Source organism: Pelodiscus sinensis, chromosome 4 (assembly GCF_052426305.1).
Source record: "Pelodiscus sinensis isolate ZL-2025 chromosome 4, ASM5242630v1, whole genome shotgun sequence".
Classification (NCBI taxonomy): domain Eukaryota; kingdom Metazoa; phylum Chordata; order Testudines; family Trionychidae; genus Pelodiscus; species Pelodiscus sinensis.
In genome coordinates, this window is record NC_143055.1 from 81675472 (window position 1) to 81701242 (window position 25771).

General features: G+C 42.3%; 1 protein-coding gene across 4 annotated transcripts in view; it reads left to right on the forward strand.

Annotated features, from left to right (window-relative positions):
- Positions 1-25771, forward strand: part of SH3D19 (SH3 domain containing 19) — a 115071-nt gene that overhangs the window by 36733 nt on the left and 52567 nt on the right. For all 4 annotated transcript variants that reach the window (XM_075930037.2, XM_075930030.2, XM_075930028.2 and 1 more), the window contains exons 3-5: positions 14830-14870; positions 24010-24049; positions 25428-25569. In XM_075930037.2, the coding sequence (XP_075786152.1) occupies positions 14830-14870; positions 24010-24049; positions 25428-25569 (223 nt within the window). The remainder of the gene's footprint in view (positions 1-14829; positions 14871-24009; positions 24050-25427; positions 25570-25771) is intronic.

Here is a 25771-nt window from a genome sequence, read left to right on the forward strand (position 1 = left end):
AAAATTACCTGACACTCCCCACCCTGTATCTGTGGGGTGAATAGTCTATTCATACCTGCCAGAAACGGTCAGTGTGCTTCTTTATCAGGGTTATGTATATTGCCTTCTGTAAAACCAGTGCAGATGTGTGTTCAGTTCTGATCTTGTGGCTCTTCTTATATCACATGAAATGGAGGGGAAAATTTGGCTATCTTCCAATGCAGAGGCATTTTGAGTAAAGTATGCCTGATATTGTTTGGATTAAGGCATTATTTACGTTGGGGACTTGACCCAATTTTGGCTATCTGTGATAAGTTACTGGTGCAACTGTATGAATGCAATTGCTAGTGTAAACTATGGTAAACTGCTATAAGATCTGATTTTCTATGTTTCATCTTAGCCTGGTTTTCAGAAGGGATAAGATTGAGCTGTGGAAACATTGGGTTTGCCTATTTATATTAAGGATTAGCACAGATGCAGCCATACTGGCTCCTTGCCACTGGTGGCTGAAATTGCGTCATATAGCTGTAGTTAGGGCAAATCCTCGGCACAGGCAAGTCTTAGCATGTATATGCAGCAAGTGTAGGATTTGACTCTGTCTAGATGCAGGAGTGAGGTTAGGCTACCCACAAATTCCCAGGAGGTGCTATCTGTCCTGAAATACAGACCTGAATACATCTGCCCCAGAAGAGCTGTGTGTGGCTCGAAAACTTGTTTCTTTCTCCTGTAGAAGTTGGTCAAATAAAGGACGTTATCTCACCCATCTTGTCACTCTAATATCCTGGGACCAAAACAGCTAAAACAATACTGCAAACACACTGAAGTATGCAGGACATTCCTCATTTTCACAGATGTAAACTGCACCCGTCAAGCCAATTTAGTTGGAACTGGTCCTGCCTAGAGCAGGGGGCTGGACTTGATGACCTTCTGAGGTCTCTTCCAGTTCTATGATTCTATGATAAGCCTATCCATTAATGCAGATAATGTCAAATTTTACCTTTGTTTAGCAACACCGTGAAGCTTCAGAGGGATAGCTGAGTTAGTCCGTAACAGGAAAAACTTAAAAAACAACAAACAGTCTAAGATTAACAAAACATGTAGATGGTATCATGGGCTTTCCTGGGCACAACTCACTTCAAATGACTGGAGTATTATTCCACTTGATACTGCTGAATACATCAGCAGAAAGGCAATTGGTGGAGATCACTCCCAAAAAAAAGTTCACAGAGTGCAAGGAGTGGTCAAAATATTAACAAATAAACATTTATTTAGACATCTTCTATTTTTTCTTTGTGTTTGTGATTTGAGCATGTTATGATTCTACTTGTTAAAAATGCTAAACTGCAAGTTATTTTTATGGATTTTAATTTGATCACTTTGAATGAAATAAAAACGCTTTATCAGACATACCATTTCCTATTTTACCATTCAGTATCAATTTTGCACAACATCCATTCAAAGAGAATAATGATGTTTTTTAATGCTTGTACTTTTAGTGGATGTTTTTCATTGTAAGTAACAAAAGAAAAATCAATTTTAATGGAAAAATGCTGTTTCCACTTTTGCCATTTAATTATGTTTGAATTGCTGAATTTTTGCATTAAAAGTATGGTGCAGTAATTTCAAAAATGAAATGTTTTTATGCTATTATGTTGCAGTTGAGAGAGAGAGAGAGGATACTGGATGGGGATGTAGTCTTAATTCTAAACGAAGAATTGACTGTATGGTGTGCAGTATTTCCCTCATTTGTTTATATAGTTGAAGGGGGCTTAGATGACTTCCTACTTTGTGTCTGTAAATACAGCTCACTGTGCAGAAGATTGAAGCTCTGAGCAACCAGTTTTTAAACACCCAGGTTTTTAGGCTATTTTTTTATTTCTAAAAATACAATTTCTGCACTTATTTAAAAGCTGTGCTTGGGACGCTTGCATGTGAAATGTATTTTTTACAGCGTTATTATTTTATTTTAGTGTGGTTCATAAATACTTTAAAGTTTTTCTTTTTAAACCCTTTCAGTCTTGTTTTGAGAAAAATCACAAGAAACTGTATTGTACAGTCTGCAAACAGATGTAGAAAGAAGAAAACTAAAATAAACCCCCAAAATACTATGGTTAAATTTTGAACGTGCTAACTTGGGGTATGTCTACACTACAAAGTTAATTCGAACTAACGGACGTTAGTTCGAATTAACTTTGATAGGCGCTACACTAGCGATCCGCCAGTTCGAACTTAATTTGAACTAGCGGAGTGCTTAGTTCGAACTAGGTAAATCTCATTCTACGAGGACTAAGCCTAGTTCTAATTTACTAGTTCGAATTAAGGGGTGTGTACCCCTTAATTCGAACTAGTGGGAGGCTAGCCCTCCCCAGCTTTCCCTGGTGGCCACTCTGGCCAACACCAGGGAAACTCTACTGCCCCCCTCCCGGCCCCGGACCTCTTAAAGGGGCACGGGCTGGCTACGGTGCCCGTGCCAGGTGCAAGCCTTCCAGCACCCAGCCAGCAGACCCTGCACCTGGCACGGCTTGAGCCAGCCACCCGATGCCCCCCAGCCCTCCTCCTCTTCCCGGGACCAAGCTGGCAGCTCCCGGGAGCTTGCCTGGGACCGCAAGAGGCGGGCACCCGCCTGGTCTAGTGCGGACATTGTGGACCTCGTCCACGACCTCCGCACTAGGCACAGGAAAGTAGCCGTCTAGGGCAGGAGAGCTGCCAGCCTGGCCACCCAGGAGCAGGTGTGAATGAAAATCAAGGTGGTCCACTGAAACCCCCGACCCTGAGCTTACAATGGCTGTACTGGGTCAGACCAAAGGTCCATCTAGCCCAGTAGGCTGTCTGCCGACAGCGGCCAACCCTAGGGACGCTGGAGGGGATGGACCGACGACAGTGACCAAGCCATTTGTCTCGTGCCATCCCTCTCCAGCCTTCCACAAACTTTGGGCAGGGACACCACTCTTACCCCCTGGCTAATACCACTCCATGGACCCAACCTCCATGACTTGATCTCACTTCTCTTTAAACTCTGTTCCAGTTCTAGCCTTCACAGCCTCCTGCAGCAAGGAGTTCCACAGGTTGACTCTTTGCTTTGTGAAGAACAACTTTCTGTTACTAGATTGAAGCCTGCTACCCATTCCTTTCCTTTGGTGTCCTCTAGTCCTTCTATTATGGGAACTAATGAAGAACTTTTCTTGATGCACCCTCTCCACCCCACTCATGCTTTTATAGACCTCTATCCTATCCTCCCTCCGTCTCCTCTTTTCTAAACTGAAAAGTCCCAGTCTCTTTAGCCTCTCTTCATATGGGACCTCTTCCAAACCTCTGATCATTGTAGTTGCCCTCCCCTCTCCCACCCTCTCTCTTCCCCTCTCCCACCTCCTTTTCCCAGTCTCCCCGAGTTTTGTTCAATAAACACAGATTCTATTTTTGACCACACGTTTTCTTTATTTTGTACATCAGGAAGGGGGGCTAGGGAAGGGTAAGTGGAAGGAGGTGAGGGAGGAATGGGGTATGAGCCCCCGATGGGGAGGACTGGGCTGGCTCTGCAGGCTTCTGGGGGTGGAAGCTCTCCTGCAGACCCCCGATTGCCCCCTCTCCCGAGTTGGCAGCCTGCGGCAAGTGCAGCCGGTCTGATGGCCGAGTGCTGTGATGTGCCCAGTGTGGGCACTCAGGGCACTGCAAGCCAGGACTGCTTTGCAAGCGGGGCACCCCTGAGAACTGTCTGTCCGGGGTGGGGGTCGGGTCCCTTTAAGCACAGCCCTCGGCTAGCCTGAGACAGCAGCTCCACGCTCTAAGTCCTCATCTGATGCCCTGCCGGCACTGCTTCCGGCCATCCTTAACCCCAGTTCAGGGTGGACATGCTAGTTTGAACTAGTTTTTAGTTCTAGATGCGTTAGTTCGAATTAGCTTAGTTTGAATTAACTAATTTGAACTAAGTTAGTTCGAATTAGCGCTGTAGTGTAGACATACCCTTGGATAGTTTCTTCTTCAATGTTATTTCAAATGCAAGAATTTCCAGAATGAATTGATGGGGAAAAAATTAAATCACTTTTATTATAAGTACATTCCATGCTAAAAAACGTAAGCTATGTTAGGCTAAACAATATCATAGTAATTTTATCCCCCGTTCCTGCTACAGTTTTATTATTATTTATTTGGCACTATAGATGTGCATGGCACTTTGCAGAGTAACCAAAGTGCATAATTCTCTGCCCAGAACAGTTTACAATCTGAAGAATCAGTCCTGGAGTCCGTTATTGTTGAGTAGATGCTTATTACCATGAAGTGTCCCATTTAAGATAATGAGACTACTCTGTTCTATAAGGGTAGCACTTGGGGTACGTCTAGACTGCAAGCCTCTTTCGAAAGAGATCATCTAGGCTATGTCTAGACTGCAGGCTTCTTTCGAAAGAGCCTCTTTCGAAAGATCGCGTCTAGACTGCAGGCGGATCTTTCGAAAGAGCAATCCGCTTTTTCGAAAGAGAGCACCCAGCGAGTCTGGATGCTCTCTTTTGAAGAAGCCCTATTTACATTGAAGAACGCCTTTTTTCGAAAGAGGAACTTTCGAAAGAAGGCGTTCTTCCTCGTGAAACGAGGTTTACCGCCATCGAAAGAAAAGCCGCGTTCTTTCGAAATAATTTCGAAAGAACGCGGCTTGAGTCTGGACGCAGGGGAAGTTTTTTCGGGAAAAGGCTACTTTTCCCGAAAAAAACCCTGAGTCTGGACACAGCCCTAGACTGCAACCCCTTCTTTCAAAAAAGCAAGCCGCTCTTTTGAAAGAGAGCACCCAGGCAGTCTGGATGCGCTCTTCTAAAAAAGCATGGTTTGCATTACATAGCACCTTTTTTCGAAAGAGCACTTTCAAAAAAAGGCGTTCTTCCTCATAAAACGAGGTTTTCTGTGATCGAAAAAACTGTCACATTCTTTCAATTTACTTTAGAAAGAAAGTGGCAGCAGTCTAGACGCAGGGGAAGTTTTTTCGGAAAAAGGCTACATTTTCCGAAAAAAACCCTGTAGTCTAACACACTCTTGGTGTGTGAATGCCATGTTCAGCAATAAGTACTATTCAAGTCTGGTCCTAAGTTTACATGAGGAAACACATGGGGGAGAGGGGATGAGGGTTGGATAAAATTTTATATCTGATGCAGCAGCTGCCTACTAAAATAAATGGCTCTTTCTGGGGATTATAGCTCTATTTTCATGGTATTTTATGGTAAGTTATTTGCCAGATGAGATGACTCAAATCTTGCAGGCTTTCTGGCTTTGTTTGAAAATGTTATTAAAACCAGGGGAAAGTGGAAACATTGGGATATAGGCAGTAGAAAAGGAAGAAGTATATTCTTCACTTCCAAGCCAGATTTTCTCTTGACTCTCGCACACCATCTACTACTGTGACTTTTTATGGGGTGGTTGTATTCTGGGATGGTCTAACTCAGGGGTGGCCATCCAGTTAGAGACTTAGAGCCAAAATAGCTGTTGATAGGGTACAAAGAGCCACATAATATCTACCTTTCTATCTACCTACCTACCTACCTACCTATATTACACAAAATATAGTGATAAAAATAACATTTCGGACAAGGCACAATATGAAATGCCTGTTTCACTCCGACTTGTTGATCTGTGGTATAGTTTCCTCATTTTTTTTATTTATGAAGTTATGGCTTTTTTATAGTTCTAAAAATTCAGGTCTATCCCAGACTGCAAATATGACAGGTTCCAAAACAATAAGGGAGAGACTCATATCTCAGAATAATTGCTTTGGCCTGGCAAAAAATATAGCCTTTGCATTTTCATTCAAGAAATACAGTATAAATCCGGTACATGCTGATTCTTTTTTTGCCCTGGAATTTAAATATAACATCTGTGTTGGCTGCCTTATTCTGCATCCATGAAGACTTTGAGTTTAAGGTGCTTTAGCCTTCTCCTCCCCCATTCTAACCCAATTCCCCACCCCTCCCCCAGAGCCAGACACCCTCAGCCCCCTGTCGTACCTCGTTGTTCTGTACCTCGGTACCTTTGGTGGTCTGAACTGTCAGTGTCAGCATCATCTGGTCAGAGTCATCCTCTCACGCTCCTGACAGGACTTCTACTCTGGTGGTGGTGATAAACTTTTGACTGCTTGTGTAACAATCGGTGCTCCCTTTATGTAGAGTGTTAGACCCTGTGCACTTGGGTCAACACAGGAGATCTCTGAGAGGCCCCGGAAACAACAGATGCAGGCTAGGTTTGAAATCAGTTGAACAGGTTTATTGTCAAATGTGAAGCTCTACCAGTTGGTAACAGAGATCAGTACAATGTTACACCACTGGGTACTATGGCCCACGTTGACAAGGTACCAACACCGGGCAGGCCTATTGCCATATAACAGATATTAACAGCAGTTAGTCAAAGTTAAGCTACTGTGTATTCTGTAAGTTTAGGCAATGACACCTGCCGTTCAGAGGCCTAGTGCTCTCCCCCCCCAGGTCAGCCGGAGAGCACCCTCTGTGGTATCCTTTTATAGACAGGTGCAAATAACTTACATTGTTTCTTTATATACCAGGATGCCACCCTCTGTTGCCTAGTTACCACCCCTCACCTTACAAAAGGGGGGGCTTACTTACTATCCTTCATGCTGTCAATCTCAACCCGGTCCTGAACCTAGGTCGGTATATACATTAGTTTTTGGAGAGTCTTTGTACCAAGACATTTCTTATTAAGATGTTCCACTACTCCCCTTTGACTTACAGTCTGTACCCAGTGCCTCCCTGTGTCCTTCCATGCTCGACCTAACTTACACAATTACACAGTTATCAGTAGGGCCTCTTTCTTGGCTTCTGTGTTACTGAACCAAAGTCTTGCTCACTAGATTGCAGGCCTGTTGCTGCTTTCATGTTACAGGCCTCTATTTAGGCCTGCTGAATTTAGGCCATGATACTGATCCTCAACTTACTACGCCCCCTGCTATAAACCAATCCTCCTCCCCCCAGAGCCAGGGACCCCCAGCGCACCCCGCTCTAACCCAATGCTTGGGGCTCAGTGGAGCTGCCGCTGCAGCCACGTGTTTCTCCCTCCAGGCGCTGGGGCAGGCAGTATGCAACTACACAGTAGAGAGGAGGAGAGTGGGGGCAGGGCCGGAGCGGGGTGGAATCCCCAGGGCTGAACTCAGCCATGTGCGGGACAGGCAGTGCCCGGGCCAGCCCTGCTTCCCACCAGCTGTCCCCCCGCCCCCACTCCCCCTCCAGCCAGACACGCTCCCCGCTGGCTGGTTCCACCCTGGCCAGCCCCGCTGCCCCCCAATCCCTCTGGCCAGCCCTACTTCCCACTATCCAGTTCTCCCCCCCTCAATACCCTATCTCCCCCAGCTAGCCCCTCTCCTCCCAGCCAGCCCCACTCCCCACTGGCTGGTTCGTCCCTGGCCAGCCCCAGTCCCCCTCCTGGCCAGCCCTGCTTCTTGCTTCTTGCCGGCCGGTTCCCCCCTGATCTTCCCCGGCCAACCCCACTCCCCCCGACCTCCTCACGGCCAGCCCCATTCTCCGCCCAGCCAGTCGTGTCGTCCCCCCGCTCCCCATCTGAGATCAAGTGTGTTTGGTATTTTTTTGAAGCCATCTAAGTAATCCTAGCTGCGGGTTGGCCATCCCTAGTCTAACTTGTTACTAGAATTTTGGAGGGGTAGATGTATTAGTCTGTAACTGAAAAAACTTAAAAACAAGGAATGTTCCTGCAGCATCTTAAGAGACTAACAAAAATTGTAGATGTTATCATGAGCTTCTGTGGCCACAACCTACTTCTTCAGATGAATGGCTTGTCAGGACTAGACCTGAAGAGCATTTATTGTTGGGCGTGGTATTCACACACCATAGTGCTACCTACCCTTGTAGAACAAAATAGCCTCATTGATACTCCATGGTAGTTGGCATCTATTTAGCAGTAATTGATTGATTACTATGAATGTTAGAGATTTCCACTGAAGGTTTTTACTGAATTCCATCTCTTGAATGGACAATGTTGATATGAAAACTGATCCTAATTTTTTTAATTAAATTGTTTTTGCTGAACAATGGGACATCTCATTGCAGAAAAAAAGAATATTTTTGTCAAAAACAGACAAATTTTGAAATAATAAAATCACTTTTGTTAAAAGTTATTTCAAAGTTGTGAGGAAAAATATTCACTTTCACTTACTTCTAAAAACTTTCTTCCACCTTTTTCCAATGATGCAAAAAGTAAAATGGTAAGAAAGTGCTTCCTCCACCTCCCACGCATACTTTTTGGACTTGTTAAGGTCTTCTTTACCCCCTTACTTTTGTCTGGAAGGGATGGGAAACTACAGTGAGGGAGAGGCAATTGAGAGAAGGGAATTTTGAATTTTGTTTTTTTTTATATACATTCTTGTCTTAATGATTCATCAAAAACAAACAAACACAAAGAAACAATTTTAATTAACAAAATGTAAACCTTGTTGACTAATTCTAGATAATTTGTTCCATGTTCCATCACAAATTATGACTTGCTGTAAATCTTGGGGTTTTGCTGTTGTTTTTGTTGCAGAACCTGGTTGTTGTTCTAACTTTAGTGCCTTCGTGGCCAAGATGGAATCTGCAGGCAGCTCCGGGCAAGAGAAAGCATGCGCAGGAGCACATCAGGGCAAGTCCTTCCCTTCCACCTGTTCCAAACCCCTCTCTCCCTCCCAAGTGAACACACATAGGCTGTGTCTAAATTGCATCCCTTTTTCGATAAAGGGATGTAGATTAGGCACGTTGATATTGCAAATGAAGCCGGGATTTAAATGTTCCATACTTCATTTGCATAGTGGCGGCTGCCGCTTTTTTTTTTTTCAAAACGGGGCTTAAACCCCCCCCCCCACACACACACACACACCGGCAGTTTAGACGGGGCATTTTCAACAGAAATGCCCCATTTCGAAAGATCCTGTACTCCTCATTTTTTGTCAGTCGAAAATGTCCTGTCTAAACTGCTGGGTTTTTTTGTTTTCGAAAAAGTCCCATTTCAGGAAAAAGCGGCAGCTGCCATTATGCAAATGAAGCAAATGAATGCAATATTGACATGTCTAATCTACATCCCTTTATTGAAAAAGAGATGTAGTTTAGACACAGCCATTTAGCCATTACTTATTTAGAGAAAAGAAAGGAAAAAACCACCAGGGAGCAGTAAAACAGGATTATATACAACATAAGGTTCCACAGGTCCAGTGGTAGCATGATCTGAAAAGGCAGACAGCAGGCACTGTGTCTGCACTCAGAGTTCAGGAGCCTTCAACAAAGTTCTAGTTCAGTGGTGAGTCTTGGGTGCTCCTGGTTGTTTTTGGCACCAGTCAACATCCCCTAACAAACGCCTCCGGTGCCCTCTTCTGCTGCTCTCTACAACCTCCCTGCTTACCTAGCTAACAGCCTCACAACTTATTTCCAATGCAGAGTTGCAAGTCCAATACTCGCAGCCCCATGCAGCTCTGGGAAACAGCAATACTGGGTGCAGCACTGGTTTATCCTTTGTGGGTGATTCCATCTTGGGGTGTCCTTGATCAGCTGCTCTGACCCTGCCAGCTTCAGGCAGGTTCTTTGTTGTTTCACTGTGGGGTAGGGTTGCCAGGTGTCCGGTGTTCAACTGAACAGTCTGGTTTTTGGGCCCTCTGTCCGGTAAAAAAAAAAAAAATTCAGAAAATACTGGATATGTGCAATGTCTGGTATTTTCTGGTTTTCCAGCTGGGTGCCCGACGGAAGCCTGGTGGGGGCGGGGGAGTGGCTGGGAGGTGGGGCACGATCGGCGCTGGGAGCCTCTGGTTGCATCTGATGTAGGAGTGATGCCTTGGGGAGGAGGAAAAGCCCTGTCTGTGCTCTTGAGCACTATTCAAGCTCATTGTGGAGCGGTAGCCGGACTCGCTCGTGCTTCGCCGGGACCGTGTACGGGACAGGCAGTGCCCTGGGGTCTGCATGTGCTCGGGTCATTCCTGCTCCCCGCCGGCCGATTCTCTCTCCGCCACCGCGCTCCCCCCCCTCCGGCCAGCCCTGCTCCCCCCAACCCCTCCCAACCAGCCCTGCTTCCCGCCGACTGGTTCTCCTCCTCCCGATCTCACCCTGGCCAACCCCGATCCTCCCTCCCCCTGCCCCCGGCTAGCCCCGTTGCCCCCAAATCCCCCTCCCCGCCAGCCCTGCTTACCATCTCCCCCGGCCAGCCCCACTCCCCTCCCAGCTGATCCCCCCCCCCCCCCCCCCCCCCCCCCCCCGATCAACTGTGTTTGGTATTTTTTCTGAATCTACCTGGTAACCCTACTGTGGGAGCCTGCTTGCTGCAGTACTCACCTCTGGAGCTCTAGACACATACAGTTTTCCTACTTTTTCTCCATGTTCCCCTTTTCCCCCAAGAAAAAGTTTTGAAGGGGCGATGCTCTCTAAACCATGATAGAGGTTACATTTCAATCATATTTTATAAAAAGTTTAGTTTTGTGGGACTAAGAAGAGAGGGAGGCGAGTGAAAGAAACATCTTAGTTTTTACATTTCTCCCATTCCTTTGTCTCCCCAACCATACCTTTGCATACAGCTTACATGTCTTACTGGTAAACCTGAGTGTATTTTTATCAGTATATTCAAATTCAAGCAGTTTTCCTTCCCTCCATAGAATACACACTATTTAACTTATTCAGTAGGTTTTGAGAAATTAGCATTCTCATTCCATACCTCTTCTATTTGTTTAAAAACAAAATTCCTAGATGAGTTAAATTAATTCAGTGCTTATTTGAGGTGCTGGTTTGATTGCCTGGGATGCTGTGAAGTCTTCTGTCTGTCTACAGATAGCAGAAGTACAAGCTTTCCCACCATAGCCCTGCTGCTTTGGGTAACAGAAAAAAAATCAGTCTTCATATCTGCTCAACCCCTCTTCTTTCTAGTTAAATTGGTAATAAGGGTACCAGCTCTGTTGGGTGGACACCTGTACCCAGTGCACTGGACTGAAACCATCAACTAGTTTCTAGATGGCTATCTAACCTTTCAGTAAGTAAATACTAATCAGATGAATTAGGTTTTATGCATGAAAGCTATATATTTTTGTTAGTTTCTAAGGTGCCACAGGACTAATTATTTTTAAACTTACAGACTAACATGGGTATCCTTCTGAGACTTTTTAAAGGTGTTTAGTTATTACTGCCCAGAACAGATTTGAATTGGTTACTTAGCTCTGTAGACTTCCCTTATCTACTTTTCCACCTTATCACTTTTTGTGATGTTTGTTTAAAATGTGTCTGCCCTTTGTGCCGGGACTTGTCTTTTAACATAGGTGTACAGTGCTCAGCATAATACGGGCTCTAATCCTGTTTGGGGCATCCGGAAAATATTGCAAAAGAAATAGTAATCCTGGAGGTTACTAAATTAAAACCAAGAAGAAAATATTAAAAAGCAATTAACATTCTTCTCTCTCTCTCTCGTTCTCGTTCTGAGTTATACAGCCTGGCATCTGTTAAAGTAAACTGGCAGTGTCTGGGGGAGAAGTGGCAGTGATTTGGGGAAATCATTTTAGGCAATTCTGGCATTTCTTTGGCAAAGTTCTGCTTACAGTGTCATCATAGCTGGAAAGACAAGTTTGGTGCAGGGAGGAACTGTCGATAATAATTGAAAATTTCTCTGCAGCGCATATTGTTTAAAAGCTGTTGTTAAAAGTTTTGTGTTTCTAATGTATTGTAGGGCGTGACTGAATGAGTCAGGAGTTACTTGGAGCATGCTATGATCCTATATGCAGATAGTTTTGTTTTTAAAATCTTTAACATATTGGGAAGAACTTAAATACTGTTTTTAAAAGCGTATTTATATTTGTCTGTGTGAATATTTATATTGTTCTGAAACTTTTTTTTTTTTTTTTGCTTATTGGTTAACATTCGCTATAAGATTTATTTATTTATTTATTTATTTATTAGGGTGTAATGGTTAGTTAATAGGCTTTTCACCATATTAGAGTTAAAGATCCACATGGACTAATAAATCTGCTATTTAAGATAGTCCCAGTGAATGTATTCGTCTGAGTGAGCTGAAGGAGAGTAAACATACAATTTAAAAAATTAGGAAACCGAAGTGTGTCTTACAAAGACTCAGTTCCCTTCGGAATACTACTCATTTACCTAAAGTTAAGACGCTTTAGCTTTTCCACATTGATTTTTTGCATGACACATTCTGAATATGGATTAATTAGGTTTAGGGAAACAGAGTTACTTAGGTAAGATTTTCTAAAGCACTTCTCATTGGCCTACTTCTGCTCTCATTGAAGTGAATTGATTTTATTGGGAGCAGAATTAGACTACATGGAACATTTCAGAGAATCCCACCCTTAACATCAATTAAATGCTCATTAAGACTGCTTTAATAGCTCAAGGTTTATCTTTCCCCAAGCCACCATCCTTTCTCTTCCTGTCCCTGCTCCACCCCTTTCCCAGTACTCCCCAACTCCTCCTCTCCTGAGCAACACCGAGAAGCAAGGAGGTGGGGGGGAGCCAAGTAGGGCCAGTCGTTCTGCCATTGGCCCCCACATTGTCCAGGCCCCATGTCTCTCTGAAGCGTGGGACCCCAGCTGGCCACTCCAAACTGTCCTATGGATGGGATGGCTCTGGTGGTGCTTGAAACTCAAACGAGATGGCCCATCACTGGATCTGGATTTAAACTGATAGGGTATGTCTACACTACCACCCTAGTTCTAACTAGGGTGGACTACCACCCTAGTTCTAACTAGGGTGGTAATGTAGGCAACCGGAGTTGAAAATGAAGCCCGGGATTTGAATTTCCCAGGCTTCATTTGCATAAAGCCGGGTGCCGCCATTTTTAAATGTCCGCTAGTGCGGACTCCGAGCCCGCAGCTACACGCGGCATGGAGTAGGAAGTTCGAATTAGGTTTACTAATTCGAACTACCGTTACTCCTCTTAACACTTAATTCGAACTTCCTACTCCATGCCGCGTGTAGCCGCGGGCACAGAGTCCGAACTACCGGGGATTTAAAAATGGCAGCGCCCGGCAAGATGCAAATGAAGCCCGGGATATTTAAATCCCGGGCTTCATTTGCAACTTCGATTGACTACATTAACCACCCTAGTTCGAGCTAGGGTGGTAGTGTAGACATACCCCCAGTGTCTGTAAAAGGGTTTAGCCGCTCCCCATCCCCAAAGCCCGGATACTCTGCTGTAAGCTTAGCCGCCTTCCCTGCCCAACTCTGGCACAGTCAGTGTTCATCACAAACCACATCCTGCACAGCCGGATGTGCTCACTCACGTGATCTTAGTGTTTGTGTCCACCAAGACAAGAGATGCTTCCTAGATTAAAAGATTATTTTAAAATCTGGGAAATCTTGGGGCTTTCGCCACCTCCCACCCTCCTCTGCAGGAAGCTGGCAACGGCTCCAGTCTTGCGAGGGGGACAAGGCTAGATTACCAGCACAGGCTCCCCATTGCAGGAGAGGAGCTGCCCGGGGTGGGCTGAGCTTGAGCCTCAAGCCATATTTGGTTCAATTATACATTACAATTATAAGCCTAACCAGAATCCCTTAAGTGACTTGCCAGAGGATGTCAGAACATGTTAGTATTACAGTGAGTGGGTCTAATATTTATTTAACTTACTTTCTTGATATCAGATATAGTGTTCCTGTGAGATGATTTCTAAGTTATTGTCTGGAGAGGGAGGAACCCTAGAATTTTCAGTTATCAAAGTAGCCCCTGGAATCATGGTTAAAGTTTCTCCCCTTCCTTATTTGGTGGTCAGGGGTAGAAAGTGCGTGTGTGCGTGCATATGTGTAGAAAAGCTCAGGTGACTGCCAGCATTCTCACCACCATATTTTTAGAGAACAAGATGGAAGTATAATGCGAAACATGCCAGTACTCTCTCTACACTAATACTTGCACAATTGGTACCACTTGTAGAGCTGCAGTGGTGGAATAATACTGTGCAAACTGCGGTTTGTATTAAATACACTGTATTAAATATAATGTGTTTGATACGAATTAGCCTTTGGCCTTTTACGTGATTATTGGTTTTCCCAGAGAATTCTCACTAAGAAGCTGGGCCTCATTTATTATCTGTACTGTAAAAACATTTTTTACTTCAAAATAGGGTTAGTAATAAATGATTTTAAAGACTTCTTGTGGCTTAATATTTTACATTTCTTAATCTCATGTTCTTGAAGTTAACATCATACTTTTAAAAACATGAATGTCCTCATGTTCTTCTGGATTGTGGATTGAAGAGGAAGGAGTCACTATTATGTCTAAATTGAAGGAACGCATCAATGACCTTAGCCCTACTAACAAAATAAATGAGTTGCGAGAAAGAAACAGATTTGTCTGTCCTTGCATATTAACACATTTTTAGTCGTGATTCTCCCCCTCCACCCCATAAGCTGTTAATAAAAGCTGCAAATCCATCTGAATGTGAAGATGAAATCGGCCTTTAAGGTAGCTGTTGAAAATACTTAAATAATGTGTGGAATTTTATTGTTTGTATTTTACTTATTTACAAGATTATCCAGTCTTAAAATGCAAAACAATTTGATAGTTTTCCAATGTGCCGTGACAAATCTGAACTTCAACACAGTATTCAGAACACATCATAATGTTTTTAATTTCTATTGCAGTTTTTGTATGGCCTTAGATTGAAACTAATATACTAGTTTTCATTAGGAGTTGGATGTATGTGGATATATTAGCTATTTGAGACAAATTTATTTAATCTAACTGAACACGAACTTTCTTATAAAATGCAAAGGTATTTTGCTGTCAGTTTGGGTGGCAGAGTATATTCTACCTGGATCAGAAGCTCTGAGTAATTTGAGCTACATGTCTATTTCCCTTTGAATTAGTGAGATGCTTAATTTTCTTCTCTTTTTCTTTAAGGCAAGGACCTCTATCATCCATTAGAGCAGTAATCAAGAGAAGTAAGTCTATTTTTCTTCTACTCTTGGGCATCTTAATTTCAAATTGCTGCATCTTCATTATCAGCAAGTGGTTATTTTTATGAGACGATTATAAAGTTACTTATGTTTAGTTATTCAGAATCATTCATCATTTGACAGATTGTATTGGTTTTTGCTTTGCCTAATTTTAGACCATGTCATCTGTTTGATGCTGAGTTATTTCCTCTTGCAGAATCCTGGTAATTCTCTTACCTGTGCACTTGTGCTGAACTGTGTATGTCTGATTCTGAAGAATCTGGGTTGTAGTTGCTTGCTTTAATTTGGTTGGTTGGTCAGAGCATCTTCCTGCTTCCACTGAAATCAATGGCAAAACTCTCAGAGTATGTCTACACTACAGCGTTATTTCTAAATAAGCTATTTTGAAATAGTTAATTCGAAATAGCTTATTTCAAAATAACGTGTCTACACACACAATGCATTTCGAAATAGCATTTTGTTATTTTGAAATAGCACGTCCACACTGAGTGGACGCTGAATCTCATTTAAGGCTGTCCAGAACCAGGTCCGGCAGGGCATCAGGTCAGGATTTACTTTGTGTGGCTGCTGCCTGAGGCTATCTGAGGCCTGTGCTTAAAGGGATTTCGCCCCCCCCCCCCCCCCAGGACAGCCAGTTCTCAGGTTTTATTGCTTGCTTGACTACCTCGATGAGGGACAGCAAAGCATTTTGTCTCTGTGTGCTCTGGTTGCCCTCACTCGGGACTCCATAGCACTCTGCAACATGGAGCCGGAGCTGCCCCTGGGCACTCTGGTGCTTCTCTTGGATGCGTTGCTGCGAGCCTGGCTGCACTTTCTGCAGGCTGCCATCTGGGAGGTCCATTGGGAGGCTGTCAGTATCCAGGAGGCCCTACAGGAGAGCTTCCACCCTGAGGAGCACTAAGAGCCTCCCTGGTCTGCCCCACTGGGAGCTTGTGCCTCATTCCTCCCTCATGTCCTTCCATTTATCCCTCCCAACCTCCCCTTCCTGATGTCAAATAAAATACAAGTTTTTTCATAAACACAAACTGTCTTTATTTAACAAAACTCGGGGGAGGGGGGAATGCAACTCTGGTGAGACTGAGGAAAGGAGGTGGGAGAGGGGACAAGAGAAGGTGGGAGAGAGGAGGGAGAAACCTGGGAGGAGGGAGCTGGAAGGGGGAAACAAGGGGAAGAAGGGGGAGGGGAAGCTCAGGGTTGGGGGTCTCCCCAGACCAACTTGATTTTCATGCAGACCTGCTCCTGGGTTCACATGCGGCCTTTGGTGGCCAGGCTGGCAGCTATCCTGCCATAGACGGCCGCGTTCCTCCATCTAGGGTGGAGATCATGGACATTGGGGGCATCCCCCCCAAACCTGAATAAGGTCCATGATCTCCACCTTAGACCAGGAAGGCGCCCTCCTTCTTCGGGCCCTGGCAGGCTCCTGGGAGCTGGCAGACTGGTACCGGGGAGCGGTGAAGGGCTGGCTGGCACTGACTTGCTGGCTCATGTTTTGGGGCCACTGAGTCGGGGCAGTGACTCCTGGCTCTAGGCTGGCAGGTTTGGAGCTGGCACAGGCACTGTGGCCAGAGTCTACCTCTTTAAGGGCTCCGGGGATGGGAGGAGGGAGAGGAGTGTTCTTGGTTGAGGCTGGAGTGGCCACTAGGGCACCTTCGGAAGGCTGGTGGCCTCCTATTTCGAAATGAGTGTCTACACAGCACTTATTTCGAAATAGCTGTTTTGAATTTGGTGTTATTCCTCGTAGAATGAGGCTTACCAAATTCGAAATAAGCACTCTGCTATTTCGAATTTATTTTGAAATAGCGGTTTGGCTGTGTAGACACTAAGAAAGTTATTTTGAAATAAGGTCTGTTATTTCGAAATAACTTTGCTCTGTAGACATTAGTGAGAGCTCGGTTTAGACCTATGTTTGTTGTTTCATTGTGGGGTTGCTTCCTCCCACCCCCGCCCATGATAGCAATTGTAGGATCTCTAGTATAGCTAAGTTGTGATGTGGTCAACAGGAATGTAAGCACTTTAACTGCTCAGAGCAAGTCTTTGCTATGCTTAAAACACGGCATCTTGTATACACTAAGTAAGAGCTACCGAAGTTATTTTACAAATGAGAAATTGAGGGACTGAAAGATCATGACTCATCCCACGTCACTCAGGAAGGTCTGACAGAGCCAGGAATTGAATCCAGATAATATCCAAGGCCCAGTCCTTTGTTTTAGTTACAAACCCTCCCTAAAATGATTACATATTAATGAATAACATTTCACATATGTTCTGGGCATATAAAGGCAATTTTATTTTATATATATAAAGCAATCAAAGAAATAAAAATAGTTATCCTCATCTAGTAAGCCCTAACCTCTAAATGTTATAGCAGAACAGGTTGAACCTCTGTTAACTAGACTCCTGGTCCAGCAACATCTGTGGTCCAGCAGGACCATGGATGTTACAGGATCAGAGAGTCCCAGTGGAAGGCTGGCAGCTGGGCTGGTGGGTTTAGGAGCCCGGTGCACTGCAGCAGGGTGCCATGTGTGGCCAGGAGCCTGGTGCACAGGGAGCTGGGCTGCCTGGCTTAGCAGGGAAGGGGTGGGGGAAGACTGGCAGGACAGTGGGGCTGGCAGGGGGTGGAGTGGCCAGGAGGCTGGTGATCCATCCAGGGCTGGGGGGAGTCAGTAGAAGGGGGGCCAGAAATGACCTCCCATGGTCCAGCAAATCTCTCATTCAACAACGGTCAGGTCCCAAGGGTGCCAGAAGAGGGAGGTCCAATATGTACAAAGAATAAGTAATGATAATATAATACTAGTATATGATTGGCTGTGTTACAATATTCATGTCATGAGAATTACTCAAAGGAGAAAGACATATCCCATGATTAAAGAAGCAGTGAAACAGCCATTATATATTTATGTAGACAGAATGCATAAAAAGTTACCTCTATAATCTCAGTTATAAATAGGCCTGAACCAAAACTCCCTGTCTGCTCCCCAACTCGCTCAAACGTTAATTGCAAGAATGTACAGTATCTACTGTAACAATATGTCCTTAATATCATTAGAAATATTTTTCTTTTTTGAATCTCAACTTACGTAGTCTCATTAGCTTTCATTTGCAAGGCCTCATGACAGATGTCAGCAAAGTTTATAATCTGATGATTGTGGTTAAAATGGATGAAGCTGGGAGTTCTCTCTTTCTGTTTCTCCCTCTGTTTTTAGCAGAGAAATGGGAAGTCTTGTTTCTCTCCTGCTGTCCCTGACTGTAGCCATAATTGAGGAGATAAGAACATGTAATTTCAAACGTCTAAGTAGCTCAATACAGGCCCTTCTTTCTGAGATTGATTTTCTTAATAAACCTAGGAAGTCATGAATTAGAGGAGAGAAAGAAATAGTAGTATGGGTACAGTCAGCAATTTTTTCCCTCTCCATTACCACCATTTTCTAGCCTTAATAATTGCTCTACAAGTCTGGGCTCTATGTACTACTGTATAATCAGCACAGTGCAGCTCTTATAATGGTTGGGGCCTCCAGCCAGTATTCAAATACAAACAAAAGAAATAAATAAAGCACATGGACTAGTCAAAGAAATTCAGTGTTTATATATAAAAATAAACATTGGCTAGTGAAGAGTCAGCCCAGTATGACCTCCCGTTTAAACAAAACAGCTGTCTGAAAATAAGACTTATGTCAGAGAAGGAAAAAACCCAAACAGACTAATGAAAGTTTGGAGGAGAAGAGGGGATCATGTCTTGGGGAAGGATAGCAAAGTGCACAGATTTAGCTGGAGACAGGTATAGCAGTGGCTGGCGGTGGAAGGCATTTTATGGCTCATTCCACTGATGTCATCTACTAGGCAAGAATGTGGCTAGAAGTATGAGGAGCAGTAGTAACTTGTGACAGCGGGTTTTATTGCTAACCTTTATTAACACCCTTTTGAGGGGGGCGGAGGTGCAGAAGCTGGGGCTAGGTCTACACTACAGAGTTTTTGCGCAAAAACTCGCAGAATGTCCACACAGGCATGTTTTTGCGCAAATAAAATAAAAGGTTTCCGGTGTAGGTATTCTTTCTTCTACAGCAGCTGGTTGTGGAATGTCTCTGTACAGGCCCTCCTGTAATCAGTGGTGCAGTTGTCGCTAGATGATCTAGAAGCTGATGGTTGCCCTTCTCTTTGGGGCAATAGAGGTACAGTTTGTGTTTTAAGCACCTGAGTTGCTTTTGCAGCTTAGTTTATCCTCTAGAGTGATGTCTGCAATAAAAAAATTCCCCACTGATTTCTTGCATGTAGTACTCTCCGACTATATTCGTTTTAGCATTCCTGATACGCTTCAAGGCTTACCATGTAGACTTCTGCATAAATGTGTCCAGCTGGTAGCTATAAATACCCAAGATTTCACTTTTTTTCACTATTACATTCCAACCCAATTAACTGAGCCACTAGGTTTGCCCAAAAGTTGGTTATGTTCCCTGGGATGTATTGACTGACGAACTGGAGTGTGCCTGCCATGTGGCGCTTCAGTCTTGCAGAGCTGCTATGTTCTGCATGACAGGCTTCTAAACTTTGCATGAGTGAAATTTAGAAGCTTTTGAGGAGCTAGCTTCAGGATCTGGTTTTAAAGAGCTTCATAACAAGAAAGCTCCCAGTTATCTGTACCTCGTTTTATGAAAATTTTCAATAAGATCTTTGTATAATCAGTTTCTCTGGTTTTTAACTTGTCTTTTCAACTTAGCATTCCCATAATATGTACTACTTACACACACATACATGTACGTACATACGTACGTACGTAGGGGAAGGAACCGAGAGATTATGATTCGGACTTCTGTTCTTGCTCTCTCTCTCTCTGTGTATCTCTCTGTGTCTGAGTGTCTCTCTGTCTCTCTCACACACACATGTAGGGAAAGGAACAGAGAGAGTATGATTCGGTCTTCTGTTTTAATTATCAGGAGATGGTCAGATACTACTTATATGAGGACCATATAAGTACCTAGACAGTGACAAGAATAATTTCTTAGAAATGCCAGTGTATTGCATTTTATCTTAGGCTGAAGGCAAGAATTTCTGACTTGTGGTGTGAAAGCTTTAAGAGAATCTGCAGTTAGATTAATTAGTACATAACCTTGCTATTTAAAACAATTAGCATTTCTTTAAAATTCATGGTAATCACATTGCCTAAGGATATTGAAAGATTTAATTGACAGAACTCATTTATTGAATCTATAATTGCCAGGACTAAATTTGATTTAAAAGCACAGTGTGGACCTGGGCTTCCCCCAAAGTTTGCAGATGTTCATGTCTGAGGCTTTTGCTTCTGTAATTAAAAATAAAATGACTTGTAAAAACTATGGAATCTGCCACTATAAAAAAGAAAATCAGTGTTTATATTGATACTTTAATAATGAAATGAAAATAAAATGGCCAAATTAAGATTTCCTGAGAATTGAAAAATATGATGGTGATATTTTTATTACAGTGGCACTCAGTGGCCCAAATGGGATGGGAACTCGGAGCCTGGGTTCTGTATAGACATAGACATGACCTTTCCACAAAGAGCTTTACATTCTGTGCTCACTCGGTTGAAAATAGGGATATTTGCGTATAGCTGTTTAAACGATTAACAGTTAATCCAAATGACTACATGCAACCCTTCCCCCCTTTGCTATACCTCTCTATCAGACAGGCAGACCAATACACACAGGGAACTGGTTTTAAGCCGGTTCCCCTTGAGCAATGGCTCTGTGGAGCCACATTTCCCTCCTCCCCCTGTGCTGCTGCTTCTGTATCAGCAGCGGGAGAGGGGTGGAGCAACAGCGGGGGAAGGGGGGAAGTAGGATGGAAGCCTAAGCAGCCTCTGTCTATGGGGAGCTCTGTCCACAGGCAGGTGAAAACTGATTTTTAAACCAGCTACTTACTCAATTACTAAAATACACAATATCTAACATCCCTAGTTGAAAAATAACTTTCTTCTCAGAATGGGTCATTTATTTTCCTATATTGAAAATTTGCAATGTGATTTCAGAGGTCCCATTGTGAAACATGTTTGGTAGCCTTTTTAACTCATTGCTGAAAACTATATCCCCATAATCCATATGTGTCTCAAATCTAAGAGAGAAACAAACTAGTTAGCAAGAATATTATCTAAAGTGGAAAAGATGGGGTAATGGGGTGGGGGAAATTCCAGTCATAAGGGAACTAGGGTGTGTCATAACTCTACCCAAAACTCAGAATGTACTCTCTTACCACTGCACATTTAGTTGGAACAAAAGAAATAGAAAATTACTGGTTGCAAGAAGAAAGCTAGATGAAAAATTTGAAGTCTACAATTCACATAATGAATATTTATTTAAAATGTATTGCCATTTATATTGCACCTATTGCCATTGCAAAATAAGCAGTAAAGAAAGTTGCATGCAGTACTGGAATAATAAAAACCATTGTAACAACTCACGAACATTCATACAATTTCTCCTAAAGAAAAAGTTATGTCAAATCAGCCATAAAGATTTTTTCCCCTTAAGAGCCATAAAATGGAAAGGGATAAAGAAGAACTCCGAGTTTTGTTACATGTTCTGCCGTCCCATATATAGTTATCATTAGTTTTTGTTTATCTAGTCTATAACTATGAAAGTGTTAGCATTTCTATGACAGTGAATGGCTCTGAGCTGAATAGGATTTCAGGGGACAAAAATATCGGCATGTTTCCTAAAGGTGATCCACAAAGGAAAAACAACTGGACTTATTAAATCAAGTTACATTTTTCCTGCCTTTTTGAACATTTGAAATTCAGGCCTTATCTACCCTAAAATTTTCTCTAGTTACACTATCTTGACTCTGCATTATAGAATGTCTCACTCATACAGGGTTCGAGAATTGTGACCATTTATGTTCCAGTTTCTAGAGGTCACTTGAAGCTGATATTGCACCGATTCTTTGCCCCACACACTGATAATATCCAAAAGCTCTGTGTTGCTCCTAGTAGGAGAGCATTTTGAGCAATAGCCACCTCCCTGAAAAGATGCCAGGAGGACCAATACACAGCGAGCCAAGAGGACCATTATACAATAAGCCAGACACCAGGAAATGGATTTTTTAAGTTTTGGGGGTTTGCAGGTGGAAGTTTTGGCAACAAAAAACTTCCACCTCCACACAAGACTTGCATCTGCTTGTTTTTATGGCTGCAGAGCAGCAGAGGTTAAAGCTCTGGCCAGAGTGGCTAATTGGGCATTGTGGGAAACATGTTGGAGGTCAAAGGACTTAACAAAATACTTACTGTAGTACACACTACATGATTGTCGACAATAAAGGGGAGGGGGAGAGACACTAAAGTCTTGTGTGGAGGTGGAAGTTTTTTGTTGCCAAAACTGGGCTTTTGTCGTGGCACAATGTGGACGCTCTCTGGGTTTTGTCACCAAAATGGTTTTTTGGCAACAAAACTTGCGACAAGGCCTTAAGCTAGGACACTGAATATATTTCACAGACTTGAAAAAGAGGTCTGTGACAGCTTGAAATCTTCTCTCTCACCAATAAAATTTGATCCAATGAAAATATTTCTTTACCCACTTGATCTCTGTATAGTCTGAAATGAACATGACTGTAACAACACTTAGGCTAAACAGGTGTCTCATACCAGTTGGAGTGATTTACCTCTTTTCTTTATTCTGAGTGAAAGGGAAGGTAAAGAAGGGAAATGTATGTTCATGCATGGGGGTTCAAAGATAAGCTTGGAATGGGTAGGATGCAAATTATTAAAGAATCTGATTTGACTAGTATCCCATCTGTTTATAAAGAGTTTATATCAAAGTAGACACCAATTAATAAATACCTAAAAATGCTTTTCTCATTTGAAATCAGCACAACAGAAGTATTTCTTCTTTCCTTCTCAGTTTTCCTGTTCATAATTAAAATGTCATCCCCAAGCAATTTTACTAACCTTCTGTTAAATTCAGTGTGAGAAGAGAAATTAAAAAGTCAGGTAAATTGCTCTGAATTTCTTAAAATAAATTTTATTTTGAACAATCAAACAAACCATTAGAGTTTTTCTTTAAAAAAACTGAAATCTGCACTATTCTTGTGTGACTAACACAAATCCAAATAATCTTGTCTATTGACTTATAGGAGCTGTGGATTGTTCTTTCTTCCTCACACCCTCTTTCTCTACTGTAACCCCTTCTTTTTTTCCTCTAGCACTCATGAATAGTGCACATCAAAAATGCCCCGTGGACGAGGTATGTCTGTGACAAAACTATGCCTTTCTTTTTCAAGGGGTGCTTTGCTGATTTCAGCTCTCAATCTGTCATGGCATAATAATGGTGCAATTGTCAGCTTTTGCATAGTAAGACTTTACTTCTCCCTAAATCACATTTGCTATGTAAAGATTAAGCTGAGAGTTGATTTATTTTCTTTTTTTATTTAATCGCATTTTAAAAAGTTAGCGTGGCCTTTAAAATATTTGATTTTTTTTTTAAATAAGCATGTTAAGCATATTTCTCCTGCACACAATACTATTAAATATTTACTCAGCAGACGGAAATAGTTTCTCGGGTAAATATATTTCTTTTATTGGATTAGGGTTTTTTTTTTTAAACAAAAAAATTACATCAAAATAAAAATTTGAACCAAAAACATGTTTAAAATACACAAAGTCTAGGAAACAAATTTTTGAAAGACAAGGCTAAGGAGTATCACACTGTTCTTAATCCATGGAGTGGTGAAAAACAAAAAGGCATAAAAGTATTTAAGGATGTGGTAGCCTCGCTCTTATTAATTTTACTTGCTTTTTAGTTTCTTTCAGAGCTTTCGTGTTATTTTAGCATAATGGTAACAGTTTTGGACTTTTTCCTCCTTCTCTCTGCAATTTGTCTGAACCACAAAACATGCCTCAGAGGATTCTTGAACTCCAGTGTGTGTGTAAATATACATATTCTGTGTCTTATAAACATTACTGAAGAACAGCTTTTAAAAAAATCTCTTGTTTTTAATAAAAATAAATGTTATTTAGAAAGGGCCACTCTTTTAGAAATCTGTTGTTTATCATCAAATGTTACATAAGGTCAGTTATGATTATGATGGCTTTTTACCATCTTCAGTTTGTTGCTGTACTAGTCTAAGTTAACTTTTTTTTCTCTTTGTTTTACTTTAATAGCTTCTCGGACTTCTCATACTGAACAGCAGAGAGATAGAAGGTATAACATGATCATTTGTATTTCAATCATGTCCTATAATAGTTGGTTTTAGAGTTCATTTTATCTGATAGTGTTAGGATCCTTTTTCCTTTTCTTTTCTTTTCTTTTCTTTTCTTTTCTTTTCTTTTCTTTTCTTTTCTTTTCTTTTCTTTTCTTTTCTTTTCTTTTCTTTTTTCTTTTCTTTTCTTTTCTTTTCTTTTCTTTTCTTTTCTTTTCTTTTCTTTTCTTTTCTTTTCTTTTCTTTTCTTTTCTTAGTGATCACTGGAACCAAAGCAGTAAATGCATACATTTTTTTAAAAATACGATTTTTAAAAGATGGGCTTTTGATCTGAAATTTTTAAAAACATGTATTGCAGCACTACTACCTTCATACACACTCCTTTTCTATGTGATCATTTTAGGTTGAGAATTCAAACTTTAATACATACATTGTTCAGTTCATTCCCTTGCGGGACCTGGCATTGGCCACTGTTGGAAGACAGGATAGTGGGCTAGACTAAAGATGCGTTGCCGTACCGGCACACTGAGCAGGGTAACTGGTGCCTGGCCCGGCTGTAGCAGCCTGCCCAGTCCAGCCGGAGCAGCTCCCTGTCTGCACTGCCTGTTGTGTAATGCGGCAAGCCGGTTAACCAGTTAAACATAACATTTTAAATGGGATTTTGTATCCCTTGGCTAAATGGGTCTTTGTTCTGATCCTATATGGCTGTTCTTATACACCCCTTTCCAACTTCTCAAAATAGGTGCCCCAAATTAACTGATCATAACAAGAACCTTTTAAACATATATTTGTGCACTACTTTTCTGATAGCAAACTGACGGCAGAAGCTACCATGGCAAATGGTCCATGACGCCAGATATCTAACATCCCACAGTGGCCAAGAATGTTGTGCAAGTCAATACAACTCATTCTTACATCAAAGCATTCACCAAGCTTTTCATTCTATGGGCGCAATAGTCTAACAATAGAGAGATGATCAGGCTCTCACTCTCTTCCTAGCTGTTTGGTTCTCAAAAATCTTTTGTCATACAGAATATCTTAAAAGGTTCCATAGAGCACAGTCATGCAATATTGAATATGAGTGTTGGAGGATATATATTTACTCTTGTAGACAACTGATTTACGCTCAGGCCTGATCTATGCTAGGACTTAGCCCTCCAAGGTCGAATTTATATGTGATGCATCCACACTATCATGCCTGTTATTCCAGTAAGGGGTTGCAGAATTTGAACTCTTTAGTTCTGCTTTTCAAGAGGAATAATGCTATTCCCAAACTTGTAAGTCTGTAATAATGTTAATATGGATGCTTTGGTCTTGCAAGTCAGTCATGCCTTCCATGTCCTACACATCACCTTTTTTATTCTTTATGTTCCTTTGCAGACGTCCTGAGATTACAATAGTTGCTGCTGAGCCTCTCCGACCATCCTCCTGGTTTCTAGGTGGAAATGTCACTCCACAGGGATTAGGGTTCCCTCCTCCTTCCCAGGCTAACTGGAGGACAAATGATCTTGTTCCAGCTGAGGTGAGCGGATAATGGACGTATTTACTTTTGTGTGTATTTCATGTTAACTGTAAAGTGTAAAGAGGAACAATAACCTCTCCAGAACTCATTGTCCTCTTAAAAGAGAACTGTTCCAATTTTGATTTTGTTGCTGTACCGGTCATTATAACATTTCTAAATTCCTGTAGGGGATTTTAATTTTCACATTTGGACCCATTCACAT